Below are 24,534 nucleotides of genomic sequence, written 5' to 3'. Positions count from 1 at the left end.
TGTTTATGAATTTCTTGATGACGAAATCGTACTTTAAAAAATCGAAAATTTCTTTTTTTCCTCTATTTCAGATGTTTTTTTGAAGATGAGGGAATGCTCTAAATTTACTCAAGTTTTTTTAATGTAATGTATTGAAGTGTCTTTTAGATGCTATTAAATTTTAATCATTGGTATCAGCGTATATTTGCTACTAGAGTAACTTGAACTTAGGCAAAATTTCATTAGTTAGTTCTTTTTATTGTAAGTTTAGCAAAACTAACCATTTCTTTCGTGTATCATTTTCTCAAAAGCATGTTTATGAAGTATTTGCTAAAATGTACATTTTTTTGAATCGAAATAAATGTTAGCAATACTTGCTTTTGCATCATTGAGTCGTTTATCTAGTGTTATGAATTCTCGTAATTTCACATAAGAGTCAATCCATACAGTTTCCATACAGTATAAACTACTCATTCATGTTCAAATAGTTCTAAGTTATAAAATTAAAATAATTATTTTGAAAATTACAATATGTTTTGTCAATATAATGTATTATATGGGGCACAATATGCGTAATTTAAGAAGGTGCAATGAAGTTTTCACACTTTTTATTTCTGTTTTAGTGTGTGAATTGACTAGGAAAATTGCACAATTTCAAAGACCTGTATCTTTTTTACAAACCAAATACAAAAAACAATATGCATAACATGTATAGTACTTGAATGGAATATTCAATTGGCCACGAAATTTTATTTTTAATTCCATCCCCTTTTGGTTTACATGGGTCTAAAAATGTCATTTTTGTCATTTTTCCGATTTTTGAGGGGCTGTAATCTATGACGGGTGCACAAACACACAGCAACAGTTACATATTCTTTTTAGCATGGCTCCAGTAATTAGCTTTTGCTGTATTTCATTTTGTGTTTCCGTCCCCTACGCGAGTTATCTCCCTTTGAAATGAGTAAAATTTTTACATTTGACCCTGAACTTGAACCTCTTGCCGTTATTTCAATTATTAACTTACAGCCACGTAACTCAGCATGTAAGACTATCAATTTATGCATTTTAACATCAAAGCGTTAAAGTAATTGTCATAAATGTAATTCAAATAGATTTTGGCCAAAATGCAAAGATCTAAAAGTACCATTTTTGACTACGACAAATCACTTTTGATGACCTCTAAAAAATCAAGGGTCCAGTTGAGAGAAAAAATAAAAGTGGTTTTAAACATTTTTCCTATCCAGCTTTTGGGGATATAAATTTCAAAAAAATTAAAAATGGTCGAGCGCACAAATCCATCGAACCTGTATGGATTGACCCATAAAACACAAAGAAAATGCTATTTTTCTGAATTTTATTTTACGTTTAGAAATCAAAAACCAATTTCGAGTTTCTTCAAGCAAATAGTAGAAACACAGCTCTATATTCTTGTAAAATTTTGAAGTTGTCTGAATTTTCCCTCATTTGAATTTTTGTGTCTATGTAAAGGGGAAAATCTTCATTTTACAAAATGGCACTATGTTTAAAACTGATTTTGAAGACAAAGGAGTTAAAATACAACTTCAAAAGTAAGGTATTTCTTTTATGATACTTGGCACATTATTGGGTATTAATTTCATCAAAGCTAATGCATTCCTTAAAGATTGAGATTAAAAAATAAAATGCTTAATTATGAGAAAATTGAAACATTTTCAGTTTTTGAGACTCGGTTAAAAGTTAACTATAATAACTTTGAAAATTTTACTGACATCAGATTAATTTTCCTACTCCATAGATGGCAACAACATATAACTTTTATATTTTCATTAAATAGTTAATAAGATACAAGCCTTCAAAAATGCAACATTTAGCATTTATGAGAATGCTGTTCAATTTGACCAATTTTCAATTGCATGTAAGTATTCAAATAAAAAATTTTAAGCAAAAATATTTTAGATATTTTTATATAGGCAGAAATGGAACCTGTATACCAAATTTCATAAAAATCTGTTACCATGTGACCACCACTTTTTTGCAAATTTTGCTCATTTCGTATGGAATGACCCGTATGCAAGTGTTGTTGATCTTTTTAAGCTATTGCATACACTATCATTGCTTTTACCTAATATGCAGATTATCCGGGAATTCGCTTTTCGGCGGTTAGAGTATCACCCTATTCCGCGCATAATCGGTGGTCTACTGTATACCACTTTTAGAGGGGGAAAATGAGAATTGGAAACCCTTCTGTAAGAACCCTTACTTTCAGAGAAAAATCAGAATCACTAAGTTACATTTGCTGGTAATAAATGCTTTTAAAATAATGAATATGAAAAGTACTTTTTATTGTGTATATAAAGGTTTCATTTTTTTCGGTGTCATGTTTTGTAATTGATTTGTCATTGTGATAAAGATTTTTCTGAACAGAAAGATTTCACCATTTTAATTTTCACTTATCAGGGCTTTTATTCTGAGTTAGCTATACCTGAAATATATTGGAATAAAACCCCAAGAGAGATAAGGGTTTTAATATTTGGATACACAATATTCGTTTTTCTTCCATCATTGTTTCCAATGTTATTGTCATTTTTCGGTTAAAAAAAGGGCAGACACTGCTGCTTTAGATTTGATTTACTTCTGTTAAAAGTTAACCTTTGGTTTTGGTGCACCCTACCTGTAACTTAGTGATGGAAATCTAACCTTTAAACGACTGATGTATGAAAAGTTTAATTTAGCCTGAACTTCCTGGAACTTTAATTTAAATGCAGGGATCTGTCTGGGATTTTTCATAAAGTCCGTATTTTGTGAAAAATCAAATGATTTTGTGAAAAATGAATTAGTTTTGTGAAAAATCAGATAATTTTGCAAAAATGAAAAAACAATTTTTTGTAAAATCAAAATTACAAAATTTTGAGACTGCATCATTGAAACTTTAAGTTGGGTGTTTTCCTCTTTTCTGTTGAGTATATCATTCTTGAGGGTTTTTCTAGTTTTTGATTGGGAGGGGGGAGGGGGGAGTGGCATTGCTCTGTGGGAGATGGGCACCCCACAAGTATCAATATCTATATACCATTCAGCATTGTGTTAAATTATACTAGAAATTTTATCTGCATAGTTTAAAATAGTTGAAAAAAAAATCAGGTAGGGGTTCAGCATTTAACTTTTTGACCCATGACACTCTTAAAAAGCACAGAATTTCATTTAAAACTCATAATTTTTGTAATTTCAATAAAAAGAAAAAGAAATTTTATCTGAAAAAATAATAAAATATGATTTTCATTTCAGATGTGAACATATTGCTTTTTTCAAAATGAAAGCATCAAAAGTATTAAAATGGAAAATAAAAAAGTGTATTAAAGTTAATCATCCTTGTTAGCATCAAAAATTCAAACCTTTTTATTTTTTCCCACTAAATAACATTTTAACATTGCATCGTAAAAACAAATATTGCCAAGTTGGTAAAAGGATAAGAATTATTTTATAATCAAGTCACTACAAAGGTTTAACGCAAGACACTAAATGACGATAATTTTAAAACTGGTAACCCTTTCTGAAGCGATCACATTTCATCCCCTCAACTACTATCCTTTTGCGGTTCCAAGTTCATTTCGCTGACATATATTATTGTTATTTTTATTATGGTTGTTCAAGTCAGGGGGGGGGGGAGTGCTTACACTGCCTTTTTGAAGAAATTTACATCAGCACTGCTGCAAACAGTTATGATAAAACAAACATGCTATATTATTTGAAACAAAACTGACTTTCAGCTGTTAATTTCTTTTAACCCATTAATACCTAGCGTCCCTTTTTAGGGACGGTCCAAAAATTGTGTCTCAATTTCCCAAAAGTAAACATTTCAACTCAATAATTGTGCTCATTTATTACTTTAGTATTGTTTCAATTCGTTACTAGCAGACGGCAGCACATAATCGTTATAAAGTGTGTTCTGTAACCATTTTGTTATGATCTTCGTGAAGAATTTCATTGTTCACAATGTCAAGAACAAAAAAGTAAGTTTTCAAAATTTTTAACAAGTAAATCAATTTGTATTTGATACATATGTTACTTTGATCAATATTTCAGTTTACCTTTTCTTGCATTTTTGTAGATTTTAAAAATTTTATGGATTTTATAGCAATTTAAGAGCGTCCCTAAAAAGGGACGCTAGGCAGTAAAGGCTGCATTGTTGAATCGTTGCTAGTTTCTTGCTTAGAATTCAAAATTGGCCTCAAAAGAAGTTATTAAATGTTTTTAGACTAAAAAATAGGCAATATGTTTTATTTTTAAAAATTAAAAAGACTAATTAATAATAAAACTACCTTTTTTAAAGATATTTCAGTAACAATTTTTTCTGCAATTTCGAAAAATACTTAGGTAAATTTGAAAAGCTAACTGTTTCAAAAATTAACTTCTTTGAAACCTGAGTTATTTTTTGACATTAATAATCTTCAGTAACTCATTGAGATTTTCTCATTGTTTTGTCTGACTTTGAAGAAGCCTTAGCACTTCTGGAACAGCTCTCTGATGATAAAGAATTCAAGGAGGCTGATATATGCATTTTTCCACCTTCACAAGTTAGTGAAATTACTGACGAATACAGTGGGCCGGATGACTCAGTTGATGTTAATCAATTATCAGGTCAATAGTTGAAATCTTCTGCTACAATGACCATTAGAAAAGTTAATCAGGGTAAGGTAGTATGTGTTGGAGATAGTCAGTCAAGTGACAGTGATGATGTTGAGCAGCATCTTCCAAGCAAACGCAGAAAAATAAAGAAAAAAAATACAGAAAGAAATTGGGTTAAGAAAGATATATCCATCAATAAAAAAAATAATAATGTATGGAATGTGGAAACACCAAGCTTTTTGAATGTTGAATGGACACCAGTGTCAATATTTGAAGAGTTTTTTACAGATGAAATACTGGATGAATTTGTTTTTCAGAGCACCCTCTATGCTCGACAAAAAAACAATACATACTCTTCTATAACGCGAGAGGAGCTGCGTTTATTCTTGGCTATCCTATTAACAAGTGGATATGCATGCTTGCCCCAGCGGAGACTCTACTGGAGTTCATCAACTGATGTCAACGACATAGCAATTAGTTCTGCAATGAGTAGAAATCGATTTGAGCAAATTATGCAGTATTTACATTTTGCTGACGCCAAACTCAACAAAAATGACAAAGTCGGAAAGTTTTTTTTTTTCGAGTATTAAATCGTCGGCAAAAAAATATTTGTCGTTGAAAAAGCATGTACCCTCTGATGCCTAGCGTCCCTTTTTAGGGACAATTTTTCTGTTATTAATAAAACATTTATTTTTTGCATTAGATTTTTCTAATTATTTTTCCTGTCTATTAAACACTATTTGCAACCCGTAAACAAAAAATCTTTGAAAAAAAAAATGTCAGGCATTAATGGGTTAAAGAAACAAACAGGCATTTTACTCTTTGGCAGTATTAGTTATTTATCGCTTGCAAGAACATCACAAGAGTACCAAAATTTCTTTTTTTTTTGCAAAATTAGTAGATCCTGTGTAAGCTGATCCCTCTAATTTAACTTTAAAATTGATTCCAAAAATTATCAGTTTATGTGCGGAAATATATATTATTTTGATTTCAGATTTGCTCTTTCTCAATAAACAATTTGTGAAAGGTCCGTTTTGATTTATGAGAATTTTGTGAAGGGTTCATTTTGGTTGATCGGGATTTTGTGAAATGTCCGCTTTGGTTGATTGGATTTTTGTGAAGGGTCTGTTAAAGAATCCAAATTTCCTCTGGCCAGACCCCTGAAATGTTTTTATTTAACTCAGATTTTGATGTAAGATTTATGTTCCTATTTATTACTGCATTTAAAGTAGATTACTTTATTTATGATAAATTCTTCTTTGTAATTTATTTTACAAACAAATATTTCAACTATTACAGAAATAATTGCCTAATGATTGTTGACTGTGTGGCTTCATTAGGAGCAGCTCCAGTATTCATGGACCAGTTAGGTAGGTAGGGCTACATAGATGAAGTGAAAATCTAGATCTTACAGAAATCAATTTACAGGGGGTGTATCCATCGTATAACATGGTTAATTCGTTCTGGGCAATTCCATGGTGTCAGACGTAAAAAATGAAGAAAAATTTCTCAGTTTTACAAATACAAATACAAATACAAATGTGACGACCAGCAACAGGCTCTGGGCCCAGCTAGGCTGGTCCTAGTCAATTAATTAGTCCCCAATGAAGATCAATGGCCCTCTTAAAGTTATCCACTCCCTTGCTCATTACCGCCTCTTCCGGTAAGCTATTCCAAGTGCCCACGACCCTGCTAAAGTAGTAGTTTTTCCTGATTTCCAAGTTAGCCTGAGATTTAAATAGCTTAAAACAATGACCCCTTGTCCTGCTTTCCCCGCAAAAATTTAATCCATTTACATCTTTCATTTTGATAAATTTAAATAACTGAATCATGTCCCCTCTGACTCTCCTTTGCTCCAGGCTATACATGTTAAGCCTATTAAGTCTGGTATCATAATCTAAATCTGAGAGTCCCCTTACTAATTTAGTTACCCTTCTTTGAACCCTTTCCAATACGAAAATATCTTTCTTCAGATAAGGCGACCAAAACTGAACAGCATACTCCAAATGAGGTCTTACTAAACTCCTATATAAAGGCAGAAGAACTTTCTTAGATTTGTTTGAAATAGATCTCTTGATGAACCCAAGCATTTTGTTGGCTTTGTTACTAGCAATACTGCACTGTTGACTAAACTTGAAGTCCTGATTTATAAAGACACCCAGATCCATAACATTTTCTGCCTGATTTATGACTGAACCCTGTAAATGATATCTCATACGCTTATTTCCATGACCTAAGTGTAGCACTTGACATTTCCCTACATTAACTGCCATACCCCATTTATCTGCCCACTTAGTAATATGATCTAAATCCTCTTGCAGCTGTTTTACTTGTTCTTCATTTTCGACAATCCCCATAACTTTTACATCGTCAGCAAAACAATTCATGCTTCCAGAAATATTTTCATTGATGTCATTCATAAATATAATAAACAAAAGAGGCCCTAAAACTGATCCCTGAGGAACCCCACTTAAAACATCACTCCAATTAGAATGATTTCCTCTCACAACTACTCTTTGCTTCCTACCAGTAAGCCAATTTCTAACCCAAAGTAAAGTTTTTCCTCCTATTCCAATGTCAGCTAACTTGCTGAGAAGAGCAACATGCGGTACCTTGTCAAAAGCTTTTTGAAAGTCAATATAAACAACATCCACACATTTTTTGTTATCTAAAGCTGAGGTAACCTTGTCGTAGAAATGCAATAAATTAGTAGTACAGGATTTACCTTTCCTGAAACCATACTGCAAACTAGTCAACAGACTATTAGTCTCTAAAAAACTGAAAGTGTGAGGATCAAGAATTCCATTTACCAAATATAAACTGTTCCAAAATGATCAAATTTATTTACAAGATACTTACTACATCCCGCTGAACAAAAAAATCATGTTAGTTTTTCAAAATAGATCCCTAAAGTATAAATTAAAAAAATATAAAGACTTGGTGTCGGACGTAAACACACAAATAGTGAAATTGATGGTTCACTTAAAAATGATTAAAAGTCTGTGAATTGGTTTACATTTTAATTTTAAAAACAGCATAATTCTAAAGTACACTTATGATTGAAGCATATATTACAGTTTTCAAATGATATTATAAGGAATAAAATTATTTAAAAAAATATATTTAGCTTGGTGTCGGACGTAAATTTTCGGTGTCGGACGTAAATTGTTCATATTGGATGTAAACTATTGCTCTTAAATGTAAATACATAACAATGATTACTGTTATAAATATGTAAATTATGGGTTACATATACTGAAACAAAATTTACCAAGTAAATTCAAAAGTAGGGTTGATTGGGGGAAGTGGGACATTGGGGTAAGTGGGTCACCCTCCAAAAACTGAAATATCCATATGGTTTTTATACTTTTTTACATTGATCATGTCATGGTTCATCATAGTGATTAGTTTTGCATATATTTGGGTTAAGTGGAATTTTTTTTTCTAGGTCAGAGAACTTAGTCAAAAAAAAAATCTGAACAATATTTTTTGGCGAGTTTAAGCAGCATTTTTTAAAGAAGTGTTTCCCGGTTAGCATTTATTTTTTATGATCATTAAACATTCATGTACAGTTTAACTTAAAGTGCATACTGCAGTCAGAATTTTTGAGTAAAATATTATTAAAAACAGTTTTAGAGGAGGGGCTCCACTTACCCCGTAAAATTTTGATATAAGACATCCCCACACTATGGGGTAAGTAGTTCCCCCCCCCCCCCGCTAACAGTGAGGATTTGAAAATCAAAAGCAACTTTGATAAAATATTTGTATTACTGAAATACAAGACAACTATGATGACTTAGTAGGAATTGATAGTTCAGCTACAAAAGCTGGTGATTAGTTCTTTGTGAAACTTACATGAAAGAAAACCATCAAGATTTATATAGGTTGAATGTTGATAATGGTTCTTCCTTGCCCAACTTTACATAGACGCCGTCATTTAGTGTTTCTAATTTCTTTTTACACTTATAGTTTTGGCAAATTTGTCAAAATTGATCTTAATCAACTGTATTACGCTCATTCAACACACCTTTTCTCAAAAGGGGTCCTACTTACCCCTATCAACCCTAAATGTATATACAATAAATTCACTAAGTTGCTTTTTATGAATGTTTCACTTCAACTTTGAAGGCAAAAAAAGGAGAAACACAGTTGAAAACATATGCTATTTAAAGGAATGTAACAGTGTCGGACGTAAAATTTTCTTTATATCCGACACCTAGATTTTAGTAAAAAATATTCACTTGTTACAAAATGAAAATAGGTTACATCAAAGAGATTGAAATTCTTACTTTGTACCCAAAAATACATGTATATAGCTTTGAAATTATTGGCTCAGCATAATTAACTGGCCATTTTGGTGTCGGACGTAAAACACTTAATGTACCCTAGAGGAATTCTTTTACAAATCTAAATGAATTATATTTTGACGCATTTTTGCAGCATCACCAGCAACACTCTGTATCTTTAAATGGTTATTCATCTCAATTCATAAAATTAGCATGAATGTTTTGGAAAAAACAGAATTTCTTCTCGAGTCTCCAAATATGGCTTGAAAATACTCAAGATGTTGACCTTGGTTTAACCTGCTGTAATTTATTTATAACTGAAGTGATCAAATTTTAGACAGGCATTTCAAAATATACAACTCTTTACCTTTAAAATGACACCTCATTTGTTTACGTATTTCAATTTTGAAAATTTGATCATCTGGTTGACCTTATCATGGAACTGCCCATCTGTGTTGTATCAAAACTGTGTTATACGAGACTTTTTTATAAAAAAAATATTATGGTTAATTTGTTCTGTGTAGTATCAAAACTGTGTTATACGTGACTTTTTTATAAAAAAAATTTTTAAACCCATTTTTTAACCTAATTAATCATGTACATAGCATAAATCATGTCAATGTGTACCATGTTATATCCAAACCATATTCTGTGTTATATCGAAACTGTGTTATACGAGACCTTGAAATAATGTAAATCAAGGAATGTGTACCGTGTTATATCAAAACCAATTCATAACATACAAAGACCCACTGATTTTAAAAATAAGAGTTGTTATAAACGATAAAACTTAATCATTTTACATACCTTAAATTAAAACTGTTATGCACAACAAAAAGAAACTTAATCTGCTTTTCTTTCTGTATTAAGAACAAAACACATTCTACAAGAAAAAATATCTGCGCTTTTCTATAGCAATAAAGTTCGTCTGAGCAACAAACAACAAGCAAAATTTAAAATAAATAAAATCATTCTATTTATTTTATTTCATATTTTGTTTTGACTACATTTTTCATTTATCGTTTGCCAAATTTAGCTTATGTTTAATCTTAATGTTATTTTTTTTTCAATGTATTGGAAGCAAAACAATATTCACCTTTTTGCTTTTAGAACACTGATGAGAAAAATCAAGTATGTATTTAAAAGTTGATAGTGTTATACAGGGAAACCAAACTTTTGAGCCCAAGACAGACAATTTTTCGCAAAAGTTTCATAAAAACAAAGTAAAACTTATTGCAGTTGTTATCATACATTTTTAACAGTGTATTGAAGAAAAAATTGAATTCATTCTTTTAAAATTTGTGCTTCATCAAAACCACGTAGTTATGAATTAAAGTTTTGTACCGTGTAATATCAAAACTGTGTTATAATAATTGCAAATTTGGTACTGTGTAATATTGAAACCGTGTTGTAGAAGTACCGTGTTATACAAGGGACACCTGTATATGATAATCTATAAAATCTTGAGCTTTTATGTAATCTTGTTCCTTGTGAAGTGAAATATTTTGCCTGTTATTAATTTTTAAAATTTTACCATATATTTTACATCAGTGTTGAACTTTTACTACAATAGACTTACTACTTGATGGTTTTAAAATGTTTATAAGCTATTTTTCACCTTTTAATAATTTATTAAATTTGAATAACTTGATTTATTTTGGTTTGATTAGAATTCTAAAATGAGTCCTTGTAATGCTTTGCTAATAAAATTTAAATGATACCTATTAAATATCTTGTGATTAATTAAAATGTTATAATAATCTATCCTTTAAGGTGCATTTAGTGGTATTGCATATGCTCCCCCTCCCCCTCCTCCTTCCTTAAAACCAAAGTTAATTATATTTAAAAAATTAGTTTCAAAGAAAAAAATAATTATGTAATTGTTGTCAGCCAAGTAGTAGAAAGCTTTTAATTATGAAGGATGTTAAAATTCCTGTTGATTTCCCATGGTCAAAATTAGCAAATAATTGTTTATCTTCTTCGTTGCTTGTCATCCTCCTCCTACGTTGTTTATCACATACAGGGTGTTCCGTTTTAACCTGCAAGACTTTTATTTACTGTGCATATGTGTGAATGTACCTTGGATAACACAAAAAAGGTTAGTTTATCTTTTTTGTCAGCAATTGGACATTCCAAAAGGAATGTTAACACATTCTTTGCGGCAAATCAATGGCAACTTTACTTATGAAGTCATTATCATCAAAGCATCTCATAATCCATATCTTGTAGTTGAAGAATATTTTGTGCCACTTAGTGGGTGTTTGTTGGTTTGCTGTTTAATGACTCTCTATTTAACGATGTTCTCTATTTAAAGACGACTTTTCTTGGTCCCAGATGCTCCACTGTAGTTTTAGAAGCATTCTATTTAAGGACAATTTTTTGTGGTCCCTTGAAAGTGGTTCAATATATAAACAACCGTATTTACTGTATTTAGTTAATAAGTTTTACACTAGCAAAAGATTTCAAATTTCATTTAAAAAGTCAACTTTTTAGCTACTAAACAATTTTACTTAAAATATAAGTGAGGCACCTCAGATTAAGCCGAACCTTGAACTTTGGAGACTTGAATTTTCGACTCACTGCTGTGTATTGCTTGTGTGGCTGTAAATCTAAAACCAACTTTTGAAGCCTACTGAACCTCCCCTTTATATTTAGTGCACTGTCATACCAGTCCTTTTAAATCTTGGAAAGGTAAGTCTAGGCATACGAGAACATCTTTTATATATTAAATATTCTTTCCATGATATCTGGAGTTTGAAATAGACCTATAAATTCCTCAAAAAGTTCACAACTATCATTGACACTCCTCGAGCAAAAAGAAACTCCTCAAGTAAAGCCTTCTCACTCTTCCTAAAAAAACGCCCTAGCCCCACTTAGTCAATGCTAGTGAATGTAAGTGCTACCAAAAAGGAATGTTGTGAACAGCATGGGATCTAATTGCCGGAAACTGATCTTTTTAAACATTAAATCAAAAAAAAAAAAAAAAAAGAAAATGTAATGCTAAAATCTTTTTTTAATTTCTCCTGCAAATTTCTACTATATTGAAACACAATAATGCATACAAATATGGATAAAGGAAAAATATTAAAGGTAAATCAATGGGTGGGCATTGAAATCTGCTTAGCAGAACGCAAGCAGCCGAGGGGCCATGGCTTGAAGATCACTACTTTACTCAGAAGGATCAAACAAGACCTGAAAGACCTTCCAAGGTTGACGATAAAATTGTGAGTGTTAGTGGAAGAAAATCCTAGAAAACTGCTGAAAAGTTATGGAGAAACTGAAAATTGATAATTGTACCGTGTTTTACCATTTAAAACAACTTGGATATGTTTCCAAGCATGATAACTTCATTGACATCTTCTCATGGAAAGGAATTATCTAGCGTGAGAAATTCTTTAACACGCACTGTAATCTGTTGATCTTAAGCCATCTTATTATCATCTGCTTTGAACCTTACAAAGTAATGTAGATGGCAAAAATTTTGGACAAGAAAGATGTACAAGAGCACCTTCCAAACATTTTTCAAGAAAAGCTAAGATCTTTCTTCAAAAATGGAACTGGTAGCTTAGTACATTAAAGAAGGTCTGTCATATAGAGTAGTACAGATTATAGGCTTCAATAATCAAGTTATAAGTTTAAAACTTGTTTATTTGATGGTTATGAATAGATCAGGGCCAAACTTATGCAATTATCCAGTTATTGTTGCTTCATTTTTTTTTTCATAATATTTTAACCTGTATAGTGTATGAATTAAAATGTGTAAATGTTTCGGTTGATCACTTTAACTGGTAAGTTGTGCCAATTTTGTTCAAATTATTGCTTTATGGAACAAAAAATTCAATATTTGTGCTGAGAATTTACTAACGACTAAAATTCTTTATAGGTTGTAAAAAATATTTTTATACAGGCTTCGTGGGTTTTTTTAATATGATTTTCTATCTGCATCCTGTGAGTTACAAATTGTCTAATAAGCTAGTTGTAGTATTTGTAAACAAGTCTTAACACAATTATGCACTTCTAATGAAGAAAAATTTGCATCAAATAGTTTAACTATTTAAAACCAGTTGTGCAAAAATGATGACAGCAGCAAAATATGTCTGATGAAAAATAATTGTTTTATTGGCAATGTTGTTCTTTTTAGTAAGTATATTTGCATCAACTTTATGCACCAATAATTTGCCATTATATTTGTTATGTATGGTTTGTGTTTTGAAATTCTTCAGAACTTTTCTTCGTATCTGTATACATGAAATGTTTTCTTTGTTACCATTATTTTAATGGTAATTCATAGTTGTATCTTTTAGGCATAGATGTTTTATATAGTGGCTCACAAAAAATACTGAATGCCCCTCCTGGATTATCACCTATTAGTTTTAGCAATAATGCTGTGTAAGTAAATAAGCTTTATTTTCTAATGATATTACGTCCTTAACTATGTTTTGAGAATGATTAATATGGTATGGTATGTAATTTAATGAATGTAATGTGCAGTGCTTGCTAAAAACCTTTGGACAATTTACATCATATTATTTGTATGTGTCTGCCTTGCATTCGTTAACTTTTTTACTTCTAAGACTTGTAGAAATATTGCAAATAAATTATTTCTTTAAAATAACTATCAAAGGATTAAATCATCTTTCCAATTTACCATAAAACATGTTTTAAATCACATACTAACATTAGAAACATTGTGGTGCAAGCAGATAAGTCTCCTCTATTCATATGTTCAGAAATCTGTGAGAATTTATTTCAAGTCCTTCCCTGGTTTTATTATTCTGAGGGGAAAAAAAGCCCAAAACATTTGTTGAAATTCAAGAAATAAGATTCTCGCTCTAGACTGACCATTTGTGCAATAATTAGTTTAAAAGGACAATAAAGATATGAAAAGTAACATTTGAAGTTCAGGTATTTTCCTTTTTCACCCCATTGGTGAACTAAAAGATATATGGCACAACGAAATATATGTCCTAGATTAGGGACTGTAACTTTGAAGAAGCGTTTGAAGGTAAAACATTACTTTGACATTTCTCAAAGTTGGGAGAGTGGAATGCGCACTGCAATTATCAAATAAAAGAAGAACTTTAATTTTTTTTTGACTGCATGGGTTTGACAAAACAGATAGCCATCCATTAAATACAGTCAATTTGCAATAACTCGAAGTTTGATAACTCAAATATGACTATAACATGAATTTTTTATCAAGTCCCGAATTTTTTATCAAGTCCCCCCTTGAAGAAGCGTTAGAAGGTGAAACATTACTTTGACATTTCTCAAAGTTGGGAGAGTGGAATGCGCACTGCAATTATCAAATAAAAGAAGAACTTTAATTTTTTTTTACTGCATGGGTTTGACAAAACAGATAGCCACCTATTAAATACAGTCAATTTGCAATAACTCGAAGTCCGATAACTCAAATATTACTATAACATGAATTTTTTATCAAGTTCCGACCCCTTTGTCTTTAATTCCATGCCAATTATTCTCAATATCTCGAAGTTAACTTCCTATAACTCAAAGTTTTTTCAAAGATAGCTCGAAATTTATTTCGAAAGAACGAAATAAAAAATAAATAGAAAGAAAGAAGTGGCTATGAGAGAAAAATTAATTCACCTTCATTCAGGTGTTACACGTGCGGAAATGAGTTAGCTTGTTTTCTTTTGTTGTACTGTACTGTTTACACTTTGACATGTTGCTGGACGAATTTGCTTTTAGGCTGTTAAGTTGTCAAGTCAACTGACTGTACTTTTATTCAAAGGCTGACCTAAGTTATGATGCATTCCCCTTCATTCTTTAGTCCGATCATTTGCTAATAAGTTCCTGAGAGACATAGTGAGTTTTCTTTACTATTAAAGATATCTAAGCAAGTTCTCTGTCATTGATATTAAAAGAAAAAGAGAAACTTCTAAAGCAATAGAATCCATGAATCAGAATTTGAAACGAATGAAGATGTGCACCTTTCCTGAAGTAAAATCAGCTCTATTCAAGTGGTTCCAGCAGTATTGAATTCAAAACCATGCTTTTGATTTTTTGCTCTCGATATTTTTGATTAAACAGTGCATATTGTGCTTAAAAACTTTTAGTTTCTGTAATTTTGTCTGTTATATGTATATATTAATTAAAATATTTGATGGTTTTTAGTATTAAAATGTCCAAAACGGAAACTAGTGGTAAGTCAAATTTCCGATAAGTCGAAGTTTTTCGTTGTTCCCTTTACATTGGAGTTATCGCAAATTGACTTTATATTACTTGTCATCAATGATTTCTTATTAGATTTTTGTACAAAAGCAGGGCTGCCACTGGCATCTAATACAACTATTTTGAAGCAAAGACAACTACGGAGACTGTTTTTTACAAAAAAACAAGAAGGTCTACTTTCCTCCCCCCCTCCCTTTTTTTTCCCTAAAATGGAAAAACATCAAAAATTTGCGGATAAGTTTACCCTTACTTTTCAAAGAAAGAAAAGCAGGACTGTTTTGCCTCATTAATTTTTTAGAAAATTAGCATTTTAAAAAGTAAGACGATGAAATGTGGTAAAATTTTTCACTCTTAGAAATGAATGATGTTCTTATTTTTGCATGACAAGTTCTGTTTTTGGGATCTTTTTTTTTAAGGGTCCATTTTTGCAATTGTGATTTTTGTAAATGGTTTTCCTTTCACAATTTTGCAAAGAGTATGTTTCTGCAACTACAATTTTTGTTAACTGTTGTTTTTATTCTGAAAGTATGTTGGTAAAATTTTGCCTTTTAATTTCTCATTACCTTACGTTGACGTTTTGAAAGCAAGTACTAAATGCAGCGGGAGCAAAAATATCGCCAATCTGGCGCTTCTTAGCGCATCTTATGCAGTCAGTCTTGTACTGTTGCCTTTAACTAATGGTCAGCTAATGTAAAATTATACCAGAACAATGTCAGTACTCGTTTCTTTAGTGTTTGTTTATAAGAGTCGGACTTAAATCTGGAAAATGTGTTTTTGAAGTTTTTTTTTCAAGAGTTTATGGAAAATTTGCCTCCTGTTTAGGTCTAGCCCCCTGTTTTAAGTAGTGTTGCCTACTTATCATGCAGCCAAGATATGCATTTATGGAAGCATTATTGCATAATTGTGACATAAATGCTGTTTTATAAAAAAAAATGAAACACAGTTATAGAAACTATTTTCTGCATCAGTTAACTGTTTTGCAGATTTTTTATATTACAGACTACTAAGGCAACAATTTTTAGTCGCAACTTAGTGGATTCCTGCAAAAGGAAATGACTTGAAAAGAAATGATGGAGAGGGGGGTTCAGTAGAGCTAAGCACTGCGACCAGAGATCTATTGTACTAAACCCCAAACAGAAGTCTTAAAACAGACCAGTAGCCGAAGCAAAGATTAGCAGGCATTTAATGGGAATATCATAGGTCTCCCAAGGATCAAGCAAGTGGCGGCCTAGGTGTTCAAACCTGTAGGCAGAAAAGACATCGCAATCACACAGGATATGTGCAGCAATTTCCTTATGACAGTGAAAGCCTCTACAAATTGGGTCATCAGTGACGCCCATTATAGTAAGATGCTGCTTCAAGGTACAATGACCAGTAAGGAGGCCGTTAGCCCTTCTGACACTGTTACGGTTCAGACTTAAGAGCTCCTTTGCCCTAATACTAGGGCAACCTCTATTAAGTTCTTTTGCCTGCCGCTGTTCATCAAGGTTGCGCCAGTTATAGTAGGGAAGGGTGGTACTAAAAGTTCCATGGGTAAGTTGTTCCCTTTGATATAGCTCAATGAAGAAAAAAGAAAAATGTATTTTGTAAATACCTGGTAAAATGGAATGTTGCAGCGCACAGATGGCAGCCATATTAACGAGGCCAGTGCCGTCAAGTATATTAAAAGCTGAACACGTGCATCACTGATCTACTTTTCCAAATATTTTCGTTTTTGAAATTTTTGGTCTTTTTCATGCACTTTAAATGATTGAGTTTAGTTTTTTAGTGTTTTATGCAACTACCTACTGTGTATCCTAAAATACTCAATACTCCGCTGAACTGATTTACGTTTCGTTATTTAAACTATAATGTAATCTTTCAAGCACTTGTGCTTGTGGGGCTAGTTGTTCCTTCTCTGTGGGGCAAGTTGTTCCGAGGAACAGCTAGCTCGAAGAAACTTCTTGCCCCTGTTTATTTATATCAGCAGTGCAGTAAACAAAACACAATATTAAATGTATATATTCACCACCCTGAAACATAGAAATCAGAGAATGTCGACTCTCACCGGTGATTCACCAAAAATATTTGATTGTTCTTTTGTAGACAGATAGAAAAATATGATTTTTTTTTTCTAAATATGAAACAAAATGTCTTTCATATCTTAATATGAAAATATAAAATTTGTTGTTCTAGAGCTGGACTACTTTGCAGTGATTTGAGAAAGTAGCCAAAGAGGTAAAACAGGTCAATGTTACTCAGACAAGGCAGATGTCCCATTAAACAGATCATATCCTACGCAAGTGGATCTGTCTAGGCTTTACCGGCTTAGCCGTCATTAACCAGAGACTGTTATTTCTCCGTTGTGAGTTTCGCCAGGTCAAATTAGTTTAGAACTTTCATTATTAAAGGTGTAAATTAAAAACGCAAGTAACCTTCCTTTTCGTAATCCAGAGAAAGCTAGTTGCAACAGTCGCTGAAAATGGTAATTCGAATATCATGCATATGGGGTGCCACGGTTAGTGTATTAGCGGAATTCAGGGATATTTGTTTATGTTGCACTCTAGGTAGAAAAAACAATACCAGCACAAACAAGAGCAAATGAAACTCAAGAACACTGACATACATTCAAACGATGCTAGAGGCAGACTACTAGTAACCCTAAAAGGGACAACTATGTAGAAAATTTGCATAAATGCAAAAAAAGAATCGCTCATTATGACAAACGGATACAGAAAATCCTGGAAACAGATTAACCAAATCAAATCAACTTAGGTTATGCCAAAAACATTTAAAGCAGGAGTTTTTTTTTTCTAGCAAAATTGGATCGGTCACTCATTTACAGACATGTTGAGTATAGGTGCAAAAATCAGGTTTAAACTAGTCATATTTCAGCGACCAAGAAGAGTTTGATGTCTTTGGGAAAAAAAGGCGAAGAAAGAAAATGGAATGTCTAAAAATAGTATTTTCAAAATTCAGTAATTTATAAACACAAAAATAATTGAATAAATAAACAATCAATAATAAAATCCACAATAACAATATCTGCCCGCGAGTAATCAGAAGTTTATTGTTATCATTTGCACTAACCTCTTTTATGGATCGTCTGCGAAGTATCGTATCATTTATAGTCAAAGATGGTTTTCTGTTATGATTGCAGACTGAACTAGTCATCATAGCTTATAAGCTACAGAAGCTGTTAAATATTTTATTTTAATTTTACTTCATTCTTCTATTCTTACTATATTTTACTATGTTAATATAGACATAAATGCTAAAATGTATAAAAAAAAGTTTAGTTTGTTTTAAATTTAAAAAAATATATATTTTTGATTATTCGGACAATATTGCTTATTGGTCTTTAAATAAACACTTGTTTTTAATCAACATTTATTTTTTTTATCACAAAATATACCTTTATCAAATTACTTGTCTCGAAACGTAGTTCATCTCAAAAACATCATTGTTAAACATGTTCGTATTAATATTGGAACAACTTGCCCCACACGCGGAACAATTAGCCCCAAGAAGGGGCAAGTTGTTCCTTCTTGGCTTTCGGTACTATAAAATTAATTATAAAAAAATCTTACAAAATAATACCCAAAAAACAGTTGTTACATCATAAGGGCATATATTACTCTATTTTAATCTCAGAATAATAATTCTAGAACTACATTTCCATAACACATTTTGAGCTTGTTTAAAAAACGTAACTTCTAGCCCTGCTCTCCCCTACTGTTTTCTACCAAAATTATCAAAAACTGCAGTCCTAATTAGATTTTTCAAAATCCCTGTTGCTGACTCAGAACCAACAAAAGGGATATCAGAGCCTTTCCGAGCAAGATAGTCGGCTTTTTCATTTCCCTGTACTCCGAGTGTCCAGGTACCCAACAAAGGGTAACTTTGTTCAGTTTTGCAAGATTGCAGAGCAAATTATAGCAATCCCAAACAATGTGGGATGTCATAACAACCTTATTAAGTACGTTTAAGGCAGCCTGACTATCAAGAGCATATATGAACACATCAATCTCTATAGCCACAACTCAAGCAAATATCGCAACACACCAGGATAGCATAAATTTCAGCCTAAAAAACAGAAGTAAACTTGCTCAAAGAAGAATAATACTCAATACTATCACCGAGACAAAAAAAACCTCCCCTTCAATCATTTTAGAACCATCAGGGGGGGGGGGTGTACCAGAGAGTGAACCTTTGCCATGAGATAAGGCAACATCCCTCCAGTCACTCTGAGAAGTAAAGATAACCCCCCCCCCCTCTGGGGGTCTTAATAAGTCAGGATTTAAAGTTTAGCCAACAGTGCAGCATTGCTAGTAACAAGGCCAATAAGATGCTTGGGTATATCAATAGATCTATTTCAAACAAATCTAAAGAAGTTCTTCTGCCCTTATACAGAAGTTTGGTAAGACCTCATTTGGAGTATGCTGTTCAGTTTTGGTCTCCTTATCTTAAGAAAGACATTAATGTATTGGAAAGGGTTCAAAGGCGAGCTACAAGGCTAATGAATGGACTTTCTCACTTAGACTATGATTCCAGGCTTAGAAGGTTAAAAATGTACAGTCTTGAGCAAAGAAGAGACCGAGGGGACATGATTCAGTTGTTTAAATTTATTAAAATGAAAGATGTTACAGGGCTGAAGTTTAGCACTGTAAACAGGACAAGGGGTCATTGTTTTAAGCTATTTAAATCTCAGCCTAATATGGATGTTAGGAAAAATTATTATTTTAGCAGGGTAGTGGAACCTTGGAACAGTTTACCGGAAGAGGTGGTAATGAGTAAGGGAGTAGGTAGTTTTAAGAGGGCCATTGATCTTCACTGGGGATTGTAAATTGACTAGGAACCAGTCTAGCTGGGCCCAGAGCCTGTTGCTGGTCGTCACATTTGTATTTGTATTTATAACCTGATATGGCCTGTCAAAAGCATACTCGCCAAGCATGTAGTCACTTGTCAGGCCAGAAAGAGGATGACCAAGTACATCCTCATCAAAATTTTTCTAGGAAAGGTAAAAAGAGTAAGCTTTCTATTGTTTTGGAACGTTTAAGCCTCTCCATACACCAAAAAGCTTCAGCTTCAATCCGCGTATGGAGCAGGCATAAACCTAAAAGTAGTTCCAGGTCAGAAGTAGGCGTTGTCCTAATACATCCACTCATGGCTATGCAGACCATCCTCTGCAGGTTTTGGTAGCTCATTAGCCCAGACAACTTTTAGTGCAGTGCCACCAATTACCTCAACATTGCTATTGAGTATGTCCCTCAGCCACACAGTGGTTTCAGCATAATCACAGTGGACAATTAGTGTGCCAGCATGTGTGACAGCCCTTTGAATTTTTGGAGTGTGCTCCCCCGTGGGGATCAGATCCGTCCTTCTCAGGATTTCAAGTTGGATACTTTCCACCTCATTTTGGGATAACCTCTCCATAGGAAAGGTTTCTCTAATGACAGCCATCTTAAACATACTTTCTGCCTGGGCATAAGTCTTCAAGTGACCTGTCTTCACTCTTTTAAAGGTGGTAGTTTGTGCAGGAGAAGGGGTTGAAACCTCCGACCGAAGCCGTTTGGTTCCACCAACCTTTCCAAGAATGGCTGGCCCAGTGGCTTTCGCTTCCTGTGCCTACTTCCTTTTCTCTTGTCTGCTCTTTTTTGATTTTGTAGGTGCACCCTGCTCCCTAGTGCAGAGTTGGCAGATTGCAGAACTGCATCCTCGTCACCTCCAACAGCAAGGTTGCTAGTTACACCCTTTGCGCCAGGATCCAGCTGCATAGGAGCCGTTTCACAGGCTGTTTGGATACCTTCAGCAGAAGAACCCAACCCTTCTTTTTTTTAATTTCCAATTCATTTTTTGTTTTTTCACTAGTAATTAAATCATCCATGTGAAACCTGAGAACTGGGAGGTAAAAAAGGGTCAACACCCGCATAAGCTCCCTGTGCAGGTGCAAGGCTGGATACAACGAGGACTCGCCTGATTCCTTGAGGGGACTGTTTGAGACATCAAAAAACCCAGAGGCCATTCATCCATCAGCACAGTGCCTCACATCTTAGATTGGGTATCCATTTTAGTCGCCTTTTACGACATGCATGGACTATGTTGGGACTAGTCTACTCCGGTCACCTAGCGGAGTGCTGGCATTCAGTTCACTGTTAATTAAAACAGCTATCCGGGGGGTAGGACAAAGACCAACCAGCTCACCCCCAGGAAATGACTTAATTTTAGAGAAACATCTAGTTTTCTCAAAACAGCTGATCAGAGGAGGAGGAAGTTTCTCAAAGCCATCTTCATTCGCAGCCAAAAGTACCATTACCTGAACTTTGCTATGCTTGCCCCTTCTGCATAGTTTTATTAGGTAGTCACTCAAAAAAGTCTTTTCTCAACCACGTTGAAAATATCCAATGTTTTTACAAGAGAAGGAATTTCCTTTATCCAATCCTCACAAATAATTTCTGGTACAAAGGCTCATCCAGCCATCCATTGCCACCTTTAAATGTTTCATTGTGACTAAGTTTTTTAGAAAAATCTTCTGCTTTTCTCTGAAGCATTTGTCAACTTGCTGTAGCACCTTGGTCTTTCTTTGCATTGACTGAACTATTTTAAGACTCACTCGTCCACTTCTGAAAAAATCATATTTTCGATATTTTTTTTGCTGTTTAACTTGACCAAAATTTTCGCTCCAACTATTCTCAGTTCTTAATTATATTAGAAAGAGTGCTATTGGAAAGCTAAACTTGGTTGAATTTTCGTCCTTTTTCACTAGTGTATTGTCATCCAAAAATTTTCATTTTTTCATCATTGGAAAGAACATTCAACTTCCTTCATGCCTGTCATCTCACTTTCCAAAACAAATCATAATTTTAACTAGAAAGAGCAACCCAGTACAATACCACACTAAACCAGATATCAGAGCTAAATGAGTTGCATTTTGAATGACCTCCGACTATAAACTTAAAAAAATTACTCCTATTTCTCAAATCTGTGAATTCCACCTCCCACCTCATTGTCTAAGTCTCTGCCATCTGCTCTTCTTCCAAATTAAAGCGCAAAACGACTCACTTTCAATTGCTTTCCTAGAAAAACTGTCCTCAAAATGCATGTTTCCCTTATTTACACTGCCCTCTTGGCCCTTGAGTACAATGTTACTGGTTCTGAGTCAAGGAAAGTTTTTATTTTCTGCTTAAAAAAAATGGTTTACTTTAAATTTTGAAAAGGCTATGAGATAAACAGGTTTGACTGTACACCAAATCGGTCTGTTCAGAAGTTAACCTACAAATTTTTCCTTTAATTATAACAGGGTGCTTCACCTTTTGAAAAAATGAATTTTATATATTTGTCACAATAATATTCATTGGAGGTTATTTGTCAGACACAAGCCCTTAGAGCTTCTAGCTTAGTTTTTATATTTTAATCTTTTGTATGTGTGTATAACAACACTCTTTATTTTGTTTTTCAGAGAAACTATAAAAAAAAGGAAAACTAAAGTTACATCTTTTTATATGGATGCTTTATTGCTTGGAAATTACTGGAAATGCGATACAGAACCTACTGTGTAAGGTTTGAATGTTTTGTGAAACATCTTTAACTACCATTTTTCTTGTTCATTATATATATTTATGATAATAATGTAAGACTTTCTGCAAATATATATTTTTGCTGATGATATTGAGAGAATTATTCCCTTAGAAAAACTTCAGATGTCAAATCAAAGAAAGCATCGCTCCAATGATAAAATAAAATAAAAGAACAGTAGTTCCTTAATTTTCAAGAAAGCAGCAAAACATTGGACATTCTCTTTAATTTTTAATTTTATTTTTTTGGGCAATGATTTACATCAGCAGTGCCCAACTGCCCAACCTATGGCGTACCCCTGCCATGCTAAGAGCAAAAATCGTATCTGCATTCTTAGCTCAAAATGAGAAATTGCTGTTGTGTGCCTCCATGTATATGATACAGATGCAACTTTTTTAGAATTTTTAAAAAAAATATTTCCCATTTACAAATGACCATAGAGCATTGTATTTAGGTAAAAAAGGTGACAAAGAATCACTTGATGACCGTAACTCAATTTTGATAAAAAGTGTAGATACCACTTTTGTGCTTAGCATCGCAGAACATTGACCTGTGTGGTGTGTTTCGTTCAGTGAAAAAAGTCAAAAACCACGATCAATCACAATGTTCCAAATTTGGAGCTAAATATTCAGGAAATGGTTAGGAAAACAGATGTTAACTTCGCATCAATAAAATAAGCATCAAGTAATGATTACAATTTTCAGTACATAGTTTTTCGCTTTTTATAAGTTTTCTCGTGTTATCTGTTATTTTGTTAACTAAAAATTTTTGCATGTGTGCTAGCCTGTAAAAGTTATGAGGTCCGGCCCTCTGGTGAGAAATAGTTGGGCACCACTGGTTTATAGAATGTAGAAATACACACACATTTTTATTTTAAAATTACAAAATCTGTTTTAGACATCCATATTTCATTTGTCTCCTTCTCTTAAAATGCCATAAAGCCTTCTAAGGTCACTAAAACTTGACTAGTTGAAACCCAATTTTTACATTTACTCTTTGCACATGTAAATAACTGACCAAACCAGTTTTGTAAAAAAAAAAAAAAATTCTGCATAACATAGCTTGACAGATCTGCTTGGACAATTTGTTGTGTATGAAAAAAAAAGTTTGCATTAATGAGTGATTCTTTTTTAACTTTTACACAATATTTTCACCGACAATTTTCTTTTGGTCAATATTATTATTTTGTAAAGCTATAGTGTACACTAGTATTGTTTTTTTTTTACCTATTTTGTAGATTATTTGAGAAATCCCCCTTATCCATGGTTACTGTGCCAGCCTATTTGGTGGATAGTCCAGAGTTTACTGTATGTCATGCAATGTGTTAGGGAAAATGTAAGGTGCATCTTTTAGATCATGGATAAGTGTACTAGCTATTATTTACTGGGGCTCTGTACTTGGTGGAGCAAAAGCAGTTGTTCATAACTGACAACTGACATGATTTAATAGTGCATCCAAGTCAAATAAATCTGGTTGCATGATTAAGCTATGAGTTTAAGATTAGTCATCAGTGCCCAGTTTAATAAGTAACAATGGCAATAATGATTAAGTCATGAGTTTAAAATTAGTCATCATTGCCGAGCTTTGTAAGAACAATGGCAATAAAAGGCATCACAAAAATCTATAGAATTTTTGCCAGTAATTCTGAGAAAGTTCTTCATTGTACATTTATTTAGTAAAGCCTTACTTGGACCTTGCCTTCTATTTTGGTCCTCTTATCTTGAAAGAATGTTTTATTGGAAATTAGTTCAAAAGAGCGCAACTAGGTTAGCAAGTAAACTTTCAGAGTTATATTGTACTGTAAAATCTCATTTCATTGAATGCCAATTCAACCAAATATCTGTGACCATTCACTTTTTACAAAAGTGTGATTTAATATCATCCACAGAATTACACATGTGTTATCTCCGAGTTTAAT

The 24,534-nt window shown here is 32.9% G+C and overlaps 1 protein-coding gene across 1 annotated transcript in view; it reads left to right on the top strand.

The window, feature by feature from the left end:
- LOC129218051 (alanine--glyoxylate aminotransferase-like) overlaps positions 1–24,534 on the top strand; it is a 99,754-nt gene that overhangs the window by 63,781 nt on the left and 11,439 nt on the right. The window contains exons 6-8 of the mRNA XM_054852235.1: positions 5,881–5,951; positions 13,172–13,256; positions 22,501–22,596. Coding sequence (XP_054708210.1) covers positions 5,881–5,951; positions 13,172–13,256; positions 22,501–22,596 — 252 coding nt within the window. The remainder of the gene's footprint in view (positions 1–5,880; positions 5,952–13,171; positions 13,257–22,500; positions 22,597–24,534) is intronic.

The sequence above is a fragment of the Uloborus diversus genome, chromosome 3, assembly GCF_026930045.1.
Source record: "Uloborus diversus isolate 005 chromosome 3, Udiv.v.3.1, whole genome shotgun sequence".
NCBI lineage: Eukaryota > Metazoa > Arthropoda > Arachnida > Araneae > Uloboridae > Uloborus > Uloborus diversus.
This window is presented reverse-complemented; position numbering and strand designations above follow the sequence as displayed.